Raw genomic sequence first — 16241 nt, forward strand, 5'->3', positions numbered from 1 at the left:
GTTTTTGAAAAAAATTTTTTTTTTTTTTGAGACAGAGTCTTCTCTGTTGCCCAGGCTGGAGTGCAATGGCACGATCTCAACTCACTGCAACCTCCACTTCCCAGGTTCAAGCGATTCTCCTGCCTCAGCGTCCCAAGTGGCTGGGATTACAGGCATGTGCCACCACACCTGGCTAACTTTGTATTTTTAGTGTAGACGGAGCTTCACTGTGTTGGTCAGGCTGGTCTTGAACTCCTGACCTCAGATGATCCTTCCACCTCAGCCTCTCAAAGTGCTGGGATTACAGGCATGAACCACCATGCCCAGCCCACTCCCTTTTTTTTTTTCAACTGAGACAGGGTCTTGCTCTGTCACCCAGTCTGGAGTGCAGTGGTACAATCGTAGCTCACTACAGCCTCAAACTCCTGGCCTTAAGTGATCCTCCCAACTCAGCCTCCCAAAGTGCTGGGGTTACAGGCATGAGCCACCACACCTGGACTGAGTTTTCTGCTCTTTCCATGTCAGGCCTGTGGCTGCAGAGCCTTCCTGACACCTACTACGTGGCCTTGTGCACTGCCCTGTCTGTCTCAGGCTCACACGGCTGTGGCTGGAAAGTAAAATATAACTGTGTCAGGATTTTCAAAACCACTGGAATCACATGTCCCAAATTAGCATGGCTCCTTTCTGCAACTGCCACCTTGAGTAGTGAAAAACTGTCTCTGCAGCTGCCCAGCTCAAGCAGATCAGGAGACTCCTCTTAGAGGCTTGGGCCATGTTCTTCTTATACTCATTCTATCCCTCAACTCAACCCCCACCAATGGCTTCCATCGCCCTCAGAATCAAAGCCAAATTTTTAATTTTTTTTTGAGGCAGTCTCACTCTGTTGCCCAGGCTGGAGTGCAGTGGCACCATCTCAGCTCACTGCAACCTCCACCTCTCAGGTTCAAATGAGTCTTGTGCCTCATCCTCCAAGTAGCTGAGATTACAGATGCACACCACCACGTCCAGCAAATTTTTGTATTTTTAGTAGAGACGGGGTTTCGCCATGCTGCCCAGGCTGGTCTCAAACTCCTGAGCTCAGGTGATCCACCCGCCTCGGCTTCCCAAAGTGCTGGGTTTACAGATGTGAGCCACCGCGCCCGACCCAACTTCTTTACAATGTCGTAAAATACCCTCTGCCACCTGGTCCCTACTGTTCTGCCCAAATGTCACCTCGGTGAGACAGTCCCTGCAGAGCCACTGTATTTCTCCATCCCGCAACCCAAAACTCGCAGCCCCTCATACCCTGCTGGGGCTTTTGTTTTGTTATGGTGGTGTCGCTTTCGAAACCCGTGCATCATGCTCAGGTGCGCCCCCTGAGGACAGGAGGTTTTGAATGTTGTCCCTGATGAACCTAGAGCAGATCTGACAAATTGTAACATTTGTCGCATGAACAAAGGCATGCCTCAGAAACAGCTCAAAGTCATTCTGAACTGGATCTCAGGTCCCAATTGAGAGAATTACACTAAGAATACCATGCTGGAACAAAATGACTTTTGACAGATTGTGATTTCTACTGCATCTCCCCAAATTTCACTGATTTGCCTACTATGTTGATCATTTGGCCATACCTATATGCCACATAAATTATTTAATGTTTTTCTTTAAATGGACTGTTTTTAATTTTTTAGCCTTGTCCTAGATGATAATATCCATGAAATCACGAGTTTGGGATGCTGGTTATAGATTTTCCTATACAATGTTAAATCAAATCTAAACATTTTTTTCTACATTTTTTCTATGTACCACCTAAAACAGTGCCCACCATATAGGAGGTGGTCAATAAATATATGCTTTGGGAGGCAGGAGGATCTCTTGAGCCCAGGCATTTGAGACCAGGCTGAACAACATAGTAAGATTCTGTCTCTACAAAAATTTTTAAAATTAGGCTGGGCAAGGTGGCTCACGTCTATAATCCCAGCACTTTGGGAAGCTGAGGTGGGCAGATCACAAGGTCAGGAGTTCAAGACCAGCCAGGCCAACATGGTGAAATCCCATCTCTACTAAAAATACAAAAATTAGCCAGGTGTGGTGGCGTACGCCTGTAATCCCAGCTAAGGCAGAAGAGTCACTTGAACCCAGGAGGCGGAATTTGCAGGGAGCTGAGATCACGCCACTTCACTCCAGCCTGGGCGAAAGAGCAAAATTCTGTCTCAAAAAAAAATTTTTTTTAATTAGCTGGGTATGGTGGTGCATGCCTGTAATCCCAGCTACTCAGGAGGCTGAGGTGGGAGGATCGCTTGAGCCTGGGAGATCAAGGCTCCAGTGAGCTGTGCGCCATTGAACTGTAGCCTGGACAAGACCCTGTCTCAGAACAACAAATATATGCAAATGAATGAAGAACTTTATCCAGATAAAGTTCCAGCAAGAACTCCCTTCCGCCCCCTGATCCCAACCATAGTGTGGCCTCCGGTGGGGCCAGCTGGACCAGAAAGGGGAAAGCTGTCTTTGGTGGGAGGTGCCAGGCCACGGGCTGCCTCAAGAGGACCCCTGGGCATTGGCAAGTGTGTTGCCTGAGTGAGGATGGCAGAAGAAAAGGGCTTCCTTACCCATGTACAGATGGTCCTCATTGGGGTCATCCAGGACCTTGGCACAGCCGCACAGAACAGGCAGGAAATGGACCGCAGGGGAGAAAAAGAGAGAACAGATATGAGCAGGAAGGAAGCAGCATCCACGTGGCTACGTTTGCCAACAGAAGGGCTGCACTTGGCAGCGAGTTTCCCAGTTAAGATGGAGAGCATAGGGAAAGCTCCAGAGTGTGAGATCCTAATGGCTAGTTGGAAAATAAACACCTCTTAGTCTGATCCTCAGGGATCCAAACACTCAGAAAGGAAGATGCAAAAGGAAGGGGGCAAAATACCACCCCCCAGAAATGTCTCTTGCTTGAATAAGAATCCAACCCATTTCCTAGGAGATAAGGGTCTTAAGGGTGAAAATTCAAATCCCATCTGGGCTCAAGTAATTCCATGAAGCCTCCCCATTGCCCCTGTCCCCACAGGAAATGATGTCTCCCTGCCCGGAACAGCCATAGCACTTTCTCTGTCTCCAAAGGGCAGGTAGTAGGCTACATCCACCTTGGTTTCCTCAGTGGCATCCCGTACAGGGCATGGCATACAGTAGGTGCCCAGGGAATATCTGATGAATGAACAAACAGATGGGCTGGCAAAGAGTCTTGTTGGGTGGAAAGGCCAAATGCCATAGGGCAACAGAGAGCAAGATACCCACCTCAGCCTCCCAAAGTGCTGGGATTATAGGCATGAGCCACCGTGCCCAGCCTGTTGTTTTTAAATGACTTAATAGTTTAAATTTAATTTTCTGAGTTTTAAATTCTAATGTGGTAGCTATTAATAAATATAACTCATATAAGCAAAAGTGCTATGGGGGTCTTTAAAAAAAATTTTTTTTTTTTTTGAGACAGAGTTTCACTCTTGTCGCCCAGAGTGGAGTGCAATGGCATGATCTCGGCTCACTGCAACCTCCACCTCCCGGGTTCAAGCGATTGTCCTTCCTTAGCCTTCCCAAGTTGCTGGGATTACAGGCACCCGCCACCATGCCCAGCTAATTTTTTTGTATTTTTAGTTGAGATGGGGTTTTTTAGGAGTACCAAGGGATCCTGAGACCTAAAAGTATGAGAACTGCTGATGTAGAGCAGGGGCTGACAAACTACAGCCTATGGGCCAAACTCAGCCCTGTGCCTATTTATTTTTTGTCCATTATTTGTTTCATATTTGTAGTTGAGACAGGGTTTCACCATGTTGGCCAGGCTTGTCTCAAACTCCTGATCTCAAATGACCTGTCCGCCTCAGCCTCCCAGAGCGCTGAGATCACAGGTGTGGGCCACTGGGCTGGGCCTTGTTTTTGAAAATAAAGTTGTACTGGAACACAGCCATGCCATTTGTTTTCATCGTGTGTGTGGCTGCTTTGGCGCTACGATTACCCCTATGTGTAAGCAGAAAGAGAACCGGTTTAAAGAGACAGAAATGGGTGAAGGGATCCCTCTGAGCCTCAATTTCTTTTTCCGTAAAGTGAGAGTAACAAATACCTGATAGAAAAACGAAGCAGGCAAAAGAAAGAAGGGGAAAAAAAGAAATGTGAGTAATAACTAGTCTCAGGGAGCAGTAAACACGACTCAGCCCTGCAGCGAGAGGTCTGGTGTGACTGGGCTCTCCCTGGAAACTAGAGGCGGGTGTTTGCGGATTAACAAAGCCAGGGCCTCCCTCCCTCCTCGGTGCCTCCACCCTCACCTCCACCAGCTTCACCACATTGGGGTGGTCCAGCTTCTTGAGGATGGCAATTTCCTGGTACACCTGCTCAATGGGGCCCCTGGGCTGGATGCAGCCTCCAGGGGCTGGCCGGGTGCCTCGGGGTGGGGGGCGACCTGGAGGAGACAGAAACGGACCAAGGATCAGGGCAAAGAGACTTTCCTCTGCAGAGGGCAGCTGCAGTTAGGATATCAAAATCGAGAGGGTCTCCGCAGGGCTGGAGGGGCTGCTGCCGCCAGGGGCTTTAACTAGCCTTCTCCTCCTCTGCCTCCTCTGCTGCTGCAAGTGAGTGAGGGCGGAGGCCTCAGCCATCCTGTGAATTCCCTCCTTCCAGTCACGTCCCCAGTCCATGCCCCAGTCCATGGTGAGAGGCAGGAGTGCTGCGGCAACTGTAGCCTAGCTCGGCAACCTCAACACCCCAGCGTGAGTCAGTCGCTGCCCCTCTCTGGGCTCAGTTTTCGTAGTCCATAAAACAGACATCAACGTGATCTCTTATCTCCTTAACTCACAGCACAGATGGCTGGCTGGGCCCTGTGGCTCATGCCTATAATCCCAGCACTTTGGAAGGCTAAGGCGGGCAGATTGCCTGAGCCCAGGAGTTCAAGACCAGCCTGGGCAACACAGCGAAACCCTGACTCTACAAAAATTGCAAAAAATTAGCCTGGCATGGTGGCACGTGCCTGTGGTCCCAGCTACTCAAGAGCTGAGGTGGGAGGATCACCTGAGCCCAGGAAGGTCAAGCTTGCAGTGAGCCATGAGCATGCCACTGCACTCCACCTGGGTGACAGAGCGAGACTCTACCTCAAAAAAAAAAAAAAAAAAAAGAAAAGAAAAGAAATAGCACAGATATAAAACGAAGCCAGGGAGAAGAGAAGAAGCAAGCATCAGGAGAGAAAAACAAAAGGTTACGCCAGAAAGGAGAGGCACTCAGGTCACCACCTGACCCTCCAGTAAATAATAAACAAACAGGGCCAGGCGAGGTGGTTCACGCCTATAATCCCAGCACTCTGGGAGGCTGAGGCAGGTGGATCATGAGGTCAGGAGCTCGAGACCAGCCTGGCCAACATGGTGAAACCCCGTCTCTACTAAAAATACAAATATTAGCTGGGCGTGGTGGTGGGCACCTGTAATCCCAGGTACTCGGGAGGCTGAGGCAGGAGAATCGCTTGAAACAAGAAGGCAGAGGTTACAGTGAGCCGAGATCATGCCACTGCACTTTAGCCTGGGCAAAAAAGCAAAACTTCTGTCTCCAAAATAATAATAATAATAATAATAATAATAATAGGCAAACAGTCACAAGGATGTACAGGCTCACAGTGGAAACCCTCATGATGGCACACATCCTGTGTAGGGAAGGCTCTAAGTGTGATTAACAGAACAGAACTGGGATGTGATTGGTCTTGGAAAAGGCAAGGCAAAAGTGCAGGTGTCAGAAGAGGGATGTGAAAGAAGAGAAGCTGAGTTCAAAGGAAAAGGGAGGGTGAGAACAGCCTCCTCTTACAGCATGGGGAGGGGGGAGATACTCGCCATGCAGTGAGGGGAAGCGGCGGGTGTGTGGCCACAGAGGAGCTGGCCAGCCTGCTGGAGAAAGGGAGGTGCTGTGGTCAGGATGTTTGTGATCCTCCAGAATTCTCACGTGAAAACCTGATCCCCAGTGTGATGGTATCAGGACATGGGACTTCAGGAGGAGAGGAGGTTGGGAGGGTGGAGCCCTCCTGAATGTTATAAGAGACCCCAGATAGCTGCCTCGCCCCTCTGCCATGTAAGGATTCAGTAAGAAGGCACTATCCATGTTTGTTTGTTTGTCTTGAGACAGGGTCTGTCTCCCAGGCTGGAGTTCAGTGGTGCAATCAAGAATCACTCCAGCCTTGAACTCCCAGGCTCAAGTGATCCTCCCACCTCAGCCTACCGAGTAGCTAGGACTATAGGCACACACCGCCATGCCCAGCTAATTTTTAAATTTTTGGTAGAGACAGGGTGTATCACTACATTGCCCACGCTGGTCTCCAATTCCTGGGTTCAAGTGACTCACACACCTCAGCCTCCCAAAGGCTGGCGTGAGCCACCGCACCACACCGGAGACGGTGATAATTACGAAGCAGCCTCCAGAAGTGTGAGAAATAAGTGTCCATGGGTTAGGCCACCCAGTCTCTGGTACATTGTTATAGCACACCGTTTGCTATTTTGTTAAGACAGGAGGTAAGAAGGAGTGTTTAAGCAAGCGAAATCCTCCACAGTCACTGGAAGAAGTCAGGAGCAGATGTCAAAAATGGATAATAGTGACACAAGGATTACTGCCTGGTACAGCATTTGGATACGAATGATAAACGAGGGTCCCACAGTTGGGATGGGGCTTGTGTGTTCTGATCTAATTTCTCTTTTTGGCCCAAGCTGACATTTTGCCCAGCAATGCAGGCAGGGAGCTTACGTGGAAGCCGCCTCCGATACACTCATGCAGGCCTGTCATCTGACCACACATAGAAGCTACCAGCAACTAACAGAGCTAAAAGCCAAGGCTGCCTGTCGGAGAAGGGAAGAGGGCAAGAAACTCTCCTCCATTATGTGTCTTCCTGTCCTTTGGCTTTTTTTTTTTTTTGGTAGATATTATTCAAATGCCTCGTGGTATTTAAATTTTTTTAATTTACCCCCTCTTTTTTTTTTGAGATGGAGTCTCGCTCTGTCACCCAGGCTGGAATGCAGTGGCACGATCTCGGCTCACTGTAACCTCCACCTCCTGGATTCAAGCGATTCTTTTGCCTCAGCCACCCAAGTAGCTGGGATTACAGGTGTGTACCCCCACCCCCAGCAAATTTTTACATTTTGAGTAGGGATGGGGTATCACAATATTGGCCACATTGGTCTCGAACTCCTGACCTCATGATCCACCCACCTCAGCCTCCCAAAGTGCTGGGATTATAGGCGTGTGCCCAGCTTTTTTTTATCTTTTTTTTTTTTGAGAGGGAATCTCACTCTGTTGCCCAGGCTGGAGTGCAGTGGCACGATCTCGGCTCGTTGCAGCCTCCATCTCCAGGGTTCTGGTGATTCTCCTGCCTCAGCCTCCCGAGTAGCTGGGACTACAGGCGAGTGCCACCACACCCAGCTAATTTTTGTATTTTTAGTAGAGACGATGTTTCACTGTGTTGGTCAGGTTGGTCTTGAACTCCTGACCTCAAGTGATCTACCCACCTCGGCCTCCCAAAGTGCTGGGATTACAGGCGTGAGCCACTGTGCCTGGCTGACAACTGAATACTTTCAATGCCTCCCCAGATATATACATATATATATCTGATATCTACTGGCATTTACCCATCATGTCCCCTGTCCATCAGAGCCCCTAGCGATCAAAAATCTACTTTTGTTCCTATGGATTGGCCTCTTCTGGGTATTTCACATAAATAGAATCACATAATATGTGACCTTTTGTGTTAGGCCTCTTTTTTTTTTTTTGAGATGGAGTTTTGCCCTTGTTGCCCAGGGTGGAGTACAATGGCATGATCTCGGCTCACTGCAAACTCCGCCTCCCGGGTTCATGCAATTCTCCTGCCTCAGCCTCCCAAGTAGCGGGAGTTACAGGCACCCACTACCACACCTGGCTAATTTTTGTATTTTTAGTAGAGATGTGGTTTCAACATGTTGGCCAGGCTGGTCTCGAACTCCTGACCTCTGGTGATCTGCCTGCCTCGGCCTCCCAAAGTGCTGGGATTACAGGTGTGAGCAACTGCACCCGGCCAGGCTTCTTTCACTTAATATAATGTCTTTAAGACTCCTCTGTGTTGGAGCATGAATTGGTACTTCATTACTTTTTATGGCTGAATAATATTCCACTGGTTACATATCTACTCTATTCATTCACTGAGGACATGTGAGTTGTTTCCACTTTTTAGTTATTGTGACTAAACCTGCTATGAACATTCACATACAAGCTCCTGTGTGAACACATATGCTCAGTTCTCTTGGATATGTAAGTAGGAGTGAAATTACTGAATCATATGGTAACACCATGATTAACTTTTTGAGGAACTGCCAGAGTGTTTTCCTCTACTGGATTTTTTTTACTTCATACCTATATAACTTTAATAAATATTTTTATTTTATTATTTTTTGAGACAGAGTCTTGCCCTGTCACCCAGGCTGCCAGTCCAGTGGCATGATCTAGGCTCACTGCAAACTCCACCTCCCAGGTTCAAGCAATTCTTGTGCCTCAGCCTCCCAAATAGCTGGGACTACAGGCATGCGCCACTACCCTTGGTTAATTTTTGTATTTGTAGTAGAGATGAGGTTTTACCTTGTTGGTCAGGCTGGTCTTGAACTTCTGGCCTCCAGTGATCCACCTGCCTCAGCCTCCCAAAGTGCTGGGATTACAGGCATGAGACACTGTGTCCAGCCATAAATATTTTTAAGAAAAAATGAATAAAGGGGCTGGGCGTGGTGGCTCACCCCTATAATCCTAGCACTTTGGGAGGCCGAGGCAGGCAGATCACAAGGTCAAGAGATCAAGACCATCCAGGCCAACATGGTAAAACCCTGTCTCTAAGAAAAATACAAAATTAGCTGGGCGTGGTGGTACGTGCCTGTAGTCCCAGCTACTCAGGAGGCTGAGGCAGGAGAATCGTTTGAACCCCAGAGACAGAGGTTGCAGTGAGCCAAGATCGTGCCACTGCACTCCAGCCTGGGAGACAGAGTGAGAGACACTGTTTCAAAATAATAATAATAATAATAAACAACCTCAGCAAGAAGTTAAGCTCTGCCTTCGGTAGGGAGCCCTGAGCGGGATGGGGTGCCCACCCAGGGCACCCTCTGCAACAGTTCCCATCCAGGGGGCTCTGCTCTGTCTTGCCCCAGCACCTGCATCTAAGAACAAAGGCCAGCCAAACTCACGTGGAAAGCCGGCCTGCCGGATCAGCTTCTTTTTGGACAGCACCTTCATTGCCTGCAGGAAAAAAGACCCCAGGTCCTGGTTAAAGCAGGGAGGAGAAGGAGGAGGAAGGCGAGGTGAGGGTTCGTCTACTCTAAGGCTGGCCCAAGCTCCTGGCCCCCTGGCAGGCTCAGGACAACAGAGTAAGCCCCTCATTACCAGAGGGGTCAAGCAGCCATGAGGTGTGGGGAGGCTAGACTCCTGGGGTGCCTCCAGCCCTGAGGTGTTCCTGAGGCCCACAGTCAGCTCTCCCAGGTGGGAAACCACAAGCCTCGGGACTTGCTGCTATCGAATCAAAACACAAGGGAGCTGGAGCAATGGGCAAAGGAGGGCAGGACTGGTTGTTTTACACATGGGGAAATAGCACTTGTCAAGGGCACATGGTTGGCACACAGTAGAGTCAGGTTCAAACCTATGCTGGACTGACTCAAAGCCACCCATGCAGACATCTTTGTCACTGCTGCCTTGTTCTCAGTACTACAGAGGATGCAGAGAGGACAGCTCAGAGGAAGGGCATAAATGCCTTCTGTTGAATGAGTAACTCCTGGGCTAATCACCTCACCTCCCCATTTTCCCATCTGCAAAATGGGCATACCACTTCCTTCCTAAGGCACGAAATAAACATGACCTAAGAATAAAACGAGACAACAGCTATGAAAACTTTCCAGCAAGCTGAGTGCTGGAAAGGAGGCTCTTCTGTGGATAAGAATGGGGGCAGGCAGGAGAATGCGGATACTCACATAGTAGGTATTGTCATTTTCATTGTAGGCCAACTTGACGACGCCATAGGAGCCCTGGATAAAGGGAGATGCCCATGACATACTATCCAGAAGTTAAGATCTGCAAAATGAGAACCCTAATACAGAGGGTGCAAACTGGCAGCCCATTGGTCAAATCTGTCCCACAACTGTACTTTGTTGGAACCCAGGTTTTCACAAAGTTCAGATTAATTGCCAACATTTAAAAACAGAAAGATCTGGTCCGGGTGCAGTGGCTCATACCTGTAATCCCAACACTTTGGGAGGCCAAGGCAGGCGAATCACTCATGGTTAGGAGTTCGAGACCAGCCTGGCCAACATGGCAAAACCCTGTCTCTACTAAAAATACAAAAATTAGCCGGGCATGGTGGCGGGTACCTCTAATCCCAGCTACTTGGGAGGCTGAGGCATGAGAAGTCCTTGAACCTGGAAGGCGGAGGCTGCAGTGTGCCAAGATTGCGGCACTGCACTCCAGCCTGAGTGACATAGCGAGGCTCAGTCTCAAAAAAAAAGAAAGAAATATCTGATATAAAAATCCATATTCCTTCCAGGCACAGTGGCTTACACCTGTAATCCCAGCACTTTGAGAGGCCAAGGGGGGCAGATCACTTGAGGTCAGGTTTGAGAACAGCCTGGGCAACATAGTAAAACCCCGTCTCTACAAAAAATACAAAAATTAGCCAGGTGTGGTTGTGCGCACCTGTAGTCCCAACTACTTGGGAGGCTGAGGCAGGAAAACCACTTGAGCCCAGGAGGCAGAGGTTGCAGGAAGCTGAGAATGCACGACTGCACTCCAGCCTCAGTGACAGAGCGAAACCCTGTCTCAAAAGAAAAAAATCCAGATACCTAGTTTCTTTTGAAAAAATTGGAAGCTCTAGCTATATGTAGCCCTCATTTCCATATGTTAATGGTTTGCCAAGTCCCTACTACCTTACTACCTTACTACCACTCCCCACTGCCTTACACCTGGCATGCCTCTCTCCTTTCTGTTATTTCCTTGTTTTCTATTGGCATTCAGATTTTTGACCATGGTAATGATACCCTCCTTGGCTAAAAAAATAGCAAAACTAAATGTCAGAGTACTTCGGGGTGAAACAAAACCCCAAATGTGATGGCAATGTAACTATCACCAAGGTAATATGAAATTTCTCTGGAAGCTTTCTGAGCTTTTGCAGAAACATATTTAATTTGACAAAACCCCCTCCACCAACCTTGCCTCCAAAGACGCCTCTCCTGCTCGAAGCTTTACCCCGTCCCCTCCATAGTGCCTCAATGCCCCTAATGAATGCAGAAAACCACCCTGGCTCCGGGGATATTTACCTTTCCAATTTCATCCTTCAGGGTATACTGATTCAGCTGCACACAGTCCTAGAGAGTAAGCAGAGACACATGGAAAATGAATTTTAAGTTTGCAACTAGAGGCCAGGCACAGTGACTTATGTCTATAATCCCAGCACTTTGGGAGGCCAAGGTGGGAGGATCACTTGAGTTCATGAGTTCCAGACCAGCCTGGCCAACATGGTGAAATCCCGTCTCTACTAATAATATACAAATTAGGCTGGGCACGGTGGTTCATTCCTGTAATCACAGAAATGGGGTTTCACCATGTTGTCCAGGCTAGTTTTGAATTCCTGACCTCAGGTGATCCACTCGCCTTGGCCTCCCAAAGTGCTGGGATTATAGGTATGAGCCACTGCGCCTGGCCAAAACTTTGGCTCTTTGATACGCTATGAAGAAAATGAAAACGGCCAAGTACAGTGGCTCATGCCTGTAAACTCAACACTTTAGCAGGTCAAGGCAGGAAGACTGCCTGAGCCCAGGAGTTTGAGGTAGCAGTGAGCTATAATCACACCGCTGCATTCCAGCCTTGGCAACAAAGTGAGACTCTGTCAAAAAAACAAAAAAGAAAAAGAAAAAAAAGGGAAGAGAAGGAAAGGGAAGGAGAGAGGAGAGGTGGGGAGGGCAGAGGAGGGGAAGGCAGGGGAGAGGACGGGAGGGCAGGGGAAAGAGAAAGGGAAAGAGAAAAAGAAAGAGAAAGGGAAAGGAAGGAAGGGAAAGAGAAAGAAAAGAAAGGAAAGCAAGGAAGTAAACAAAAAGGCAAGCCTCAAACTTCAGATTCACAGCACAGATATTAGACAAAGGACCCTTACAGCTCAATAAGATGACCAACAACCCAATTTAAAAATGGGCAGAAGATTTGAACAGAAATTCCTCCAAAGAAAATATACAAGTGGACATAAGCACAGGAAAAGACACTCACCATCACTAGTCATCAGGTAAACGTAAATTAAAACCATATCCACTAGGCTGGCGAGACTCAAGAGAACTAATCAGGCTGGGTGAGGAGGCTCACATCTGTAATCCCAGCACTTTGGGAGGCCAAGGCAGGTGGACTGCTTGAGCCCAGGAGTTCAAGACCAGCCTGTGCTATATGGTGAAACTCTGTCTCTACAAAAAAAATACAAAAATTAGCCGGGCGTGGTGGCGTGCACCTTTAGTCCCAGCTACTCAGGAGGCTGAGGTGGGAGGATTGATTGAGCTTGGGAAATTGAGGCTACAGTGAGCAGTGATTGCACCACACTGCATTCCAGCCTGGGTGACAGAATGAGATCCTGTCTTAAAAAAAAAAAAAATTAAAAAGGAGATTGATCAGACCAAGTAGTGGAAGAATGTAGAGCAAATGAATTTTTTTTTTTTTTTTTTTTTTTGAGACGGAGTCTTGCTCTGTCACCAGGCTGGAGTGCAGTGGTGCAATCTCGGCTCACTGCAACCTCCGCCTCCTGGGTTCAAGCGATTCTTCCGCCTCAGCCTCCCGAGTAGCTGGGACTACAGGTGCGTGCCACCACACCCGGCTAATTTTTGTATTTTTAGTAGAGACGGGGTTTCATCATGGCGAGCATGGTCTTGATCTCTTGACCTCGTGATCCGCCCGCCTCGGCCTCCCAAAGTGCTGGGAGCAAATGAAATTTTTATATGCCGCTGGTAGGAATGTAAAAGGGTGGACTCTCTTTGGAAAACAGTTTGTTAGTTTCTTTTCTTCTTTTTTTTTTTTAAGGTATTGAGGCAGGGTACCATTCTGTTCCCAGGCTAAAGTAGAATGGCAAGATCACAGCTCACTGTAACCTCGAACTCTTGGGTTCAAAAGATCCTGCCACCTCAGCCTCTCAAGTAGCTGGGACTACAGGAACGTGCCACCACGCCCAGCTAATTTATGTATTTTTAGTAGAGACGGGGTCTCACCATGTTGGCCAGGCTGGTCTCCAACTCCTGGCCTCAAGTGATCTGCCCACCTTGGCCTCCCAAAGTGCTGGGATTACAGGTGTGAGCCACCACCCCTAGCCTGTTTTGTTTTTTGGAGAGATGTGTCTTGCTATGTTGCCCAGGCTGGTCTCAAACTCCTGGTCTTAAGCAATCCTCCTGCGTCAGTCACCCAAGTATCTGGGATTACAGGCATGAGCCATTGCACCAGGCCTTGGCAATTTCTTAACAAACACCTACCATACCACAGGCCATTCTACCCAATAGAAGTGAAAATCTGTTTACAAAGACTTGCATATAAATGTTAATAACAGCTTTAGTTGTAATAATAAAAAATTGGAAGCAATTCAAATGTCCTTCAACAGGTGAACGGATATACAAACTGTGGTACATCCATACAATGGAATTTATTCAGCAATAAAAAAGGAACTACGGATATACGCCACAACATGGATAAATCTCAAAATCATGATGCCATGAAAGAAGCTAAGCTAAAAAGGAGCCGTTGCTCATGGGTCCTAGCTCTGTCTTTGGCTCACGCTGTGAATTATCCCTGCTCTGAACTCTCCAGGGCCCCATCTCCAATGATGAAAGATTTTCCTAGCCTTCAAAATGTAGCCCCCATAGCCCCTTTAAAATCAGTCCCTTTGGCAGGGCACGGTGGCTCACACCTGTAATCCCAGCACTTGGGGAGGCCAAGGTAGGTGGATCACTTAAGGTCAGGAGTTCAAGACCAGCCTGGCCAACATGGCGAAACCCCATCTCTAGTAAAAAAACAACAACACAAAAATTAGCCGTGTGTGATGGCACACACCTGTAGTCCCAGCTACTAGGGAGGCTGAGGCAGGAGAATTACTTGAATCCGGAAGACGGAGGTTGCAGTGAGCCAAGATCAAGCCACTGAACTCCAGCCTAAGTGACAGAGAGAGGCTGCATCTAAAAAAAAAAAAAATCAGCCCCTTTAGAAAGGCATCCTGATGTTGAGTCTTCTTCCAATTAAATTAATTCATTCCTTCAACAAATATTTTTGTGCTCCTGTTACGTGACAGGCACTGTGCTAGGCACTGGGGATGGGAGTGGGGTTGGGGGTGAACGAAATATTCCTATGGAGATTACGTTCTGAAGACAGGCAATAAACAATGAAACCAACACACAGATCATCAGATGCTGACGAATGTCATGAAGGAAAGCAAATAGGGCCACGGGGTAGAGAGAGGCTGGGGGTGCTTTAGGGAGGGTGGCCCAGGAAGCCTTTTGGAGGAGGTGATACTGGAAATGAGACTTGGACATTAGACGGAACAGGCCTTACAAAGCTGACATGGGGTGGGGGGAGGTGGTTCCAAGCAGAAGGAGCAGCGAGAGTAAAGACCCCAGGCGGGCAAGAGCTTGGATTCCAAGGAATGCGAAGAAGGCAGGAACAGCGGGAGCTTAGGGAGCAGGCAACAGAATGGCAGGAGGGGTGGGGAAGGGCCAGACCACACAGGGCCCTGTGAACCCCAGTGGGGATCTGAGTTCTAATCTGCCCCCCAGAGTTCACGGTAGAGGGTCCTGTGGGAAATAGTCAATGAAGTGCCGAACCCAGTGCCTGGTGCCAACACACGCTCGGCCAGGCGGGTGGTCACCAGGCTCTCAGTGACCACTTCACTCCCTCACACCTTCCACTCACCCACACCTCGGTCTCTTTGCTGGAGGCTCCCTCTGGCCCTGCCGCTGCTCTGTCCACACTCGCTGCGGGTCACACACACCTAACCCAACAGCCCTCACCCATGAGTATAAACACCCCAGCTCCCTTCCCCCTGGTGGGATGACTCTGAAGCTGCTGTTCTATGCCATTCCCCAGGGTCTCCCCAAAGGAACAAGCCCCAGTGGCCCACACTCCACACTGGTAACCAGCTCCATAACCCACGCTTTGCTGACTGCCTTCCCTTACCCATGCTGATTCACAACCCCCGTGGGGCCCCCTTTTGGCCCTAGCCGCCCCCCAGGTTCTCTGGAGTCAACTCCCAGGTCAAGTGTTGCACTCAAATCCTTCTGGGGGACCTCATCCTTCCACAGAGACCCTGCTGGGGGCAGGGAAGGGCACCAGGGACCCTCAGGACCCGGCTTACCACCGACTCACGCACCTGCATACCCGTGATGGAGACATGGTGAGACTCCACTGTGGGCCGCCGGGGCAGCCGAGGCGAGGACTGCGGGGAGCTGACAGGCGAGTAGGGCAAGGATGGGCAGATGCAGCGTCCGTTCATGTCGAGGTCGCCGCCGGCTGCCAGCCCAGCCTGGGACCGCTCTTGCAGAGACAGCTTGCGACCAGAGAGATGGGGCCGGGCCTGGGACCCGGAGGTGTCGAGGGGGGCCTCTTGGCCATCGGCCTTCAGAGGCCGATCCCGGGCCAGGCCGAGGTCCACAGCACAGCCCGGCTCACACTCGGTGACCACGATGAAGGACTCCATGCCCAAGTGGATGCTCAAGGATGAGAGGCCCCGTAGGGCCGCACAGGGCTGCTGGCTTTTGCTGCTGCTGCTGCCCCTGCCCCCCAGATCATCCTGGGGGGTGGCCCGGTTGCTGCTGGGCTGGCTAGAGACACATGATGACATGGTGCATGTGCCAGCTTCATCCAGCACACTGGGGCACTCCCATCTGGCAGCGGAGCCACCTGTGGAGAAATGAAGGGTCAGCCGGCCCGGCTCCTGCAGGCAGGGACAGGGAAGGAGCACCTCTCCTCCTGGCCCAGGCTGCTAATTCCTGCCTCCAGTTGACATCCTTAAAAAATCTTGCAAAATATGGTGTGCGCCGGGCGTGGTGGCTCACACCTGTAATCCCAGCACTTTGGGAGGCCAAGGCGGGTGGATCACGAGGTCAAGAGATTGAGACCATCCTGGCCAACATGGGGAAACCCCGTCTCTACTAAAATACAAAAAATTTGCTGGACATGGTGACGGGCACCTGTAATCCCAGCTACTCAGGAGGCTGAGGCAGAGGAATCACTTGAACCCAGGAGGCAGAAGTTGCGGTGAGCCGAGATCACACCGC

The 16241-nt window shown here is 49.6% G+C and overlaps 1 protein-coding gene across 5 annotated transcripts in view; it reads right to left on the minus strand.

Annotated features, from left to right (window-relative positions):
* The window catches only part of CAMKK2 (calcium/calmodulin dependent protein kinase kinase 2), a 56614-nt gene that overhangs the window by 20710 nt on the left and 19663 nt on the right, over positions 1-16241 (minus strand). For all 5 annotated transcript variants that reach the window (XM_017544257.2, XM_017544255.2, XM_017544253.2 and 2 more), the window contains exons 2-7: positions 15335-15864; positions 11274-11321; positions 9936-9989; positions 9159-9210; positions 4263-4396; positions 2568-2604 (exon numbers count right to left, since the gene is read on the minus strand). In XM_017544257.2, the coding sequence (XP_017399746.1) occupies positions 2568-2604; positions 4263-4396; positions 9159-9210; positions 9936-9989; positions 11274-11321; positions 15335-15805 (796 nt within the window). In that variant the 5' untranslated portion in view covers positions 15806-15864. The remainder of the gene's footprint in view (positions 1-2567; positions 2605-4262; positions 4397-9158; positions 9211-9935; positions 9990-11273; positions 11322-15334; positions 15865-16241) is intronic.

This window comes from Cebus imitator, unplaced genomic scaffold, assembly GCF_001604975.1.
Source record: "Cebus imitator isolate Cc_AM_T3 unplaced genomic scaffold, Cebus_imitator-1.0 Scaffold169, whole genome shotgun sequence".
NCBI lineage: Eukaryota > Metazoa > Chordata > Mammalia > Primates > Cebidae > Cebus > Cebus imitator.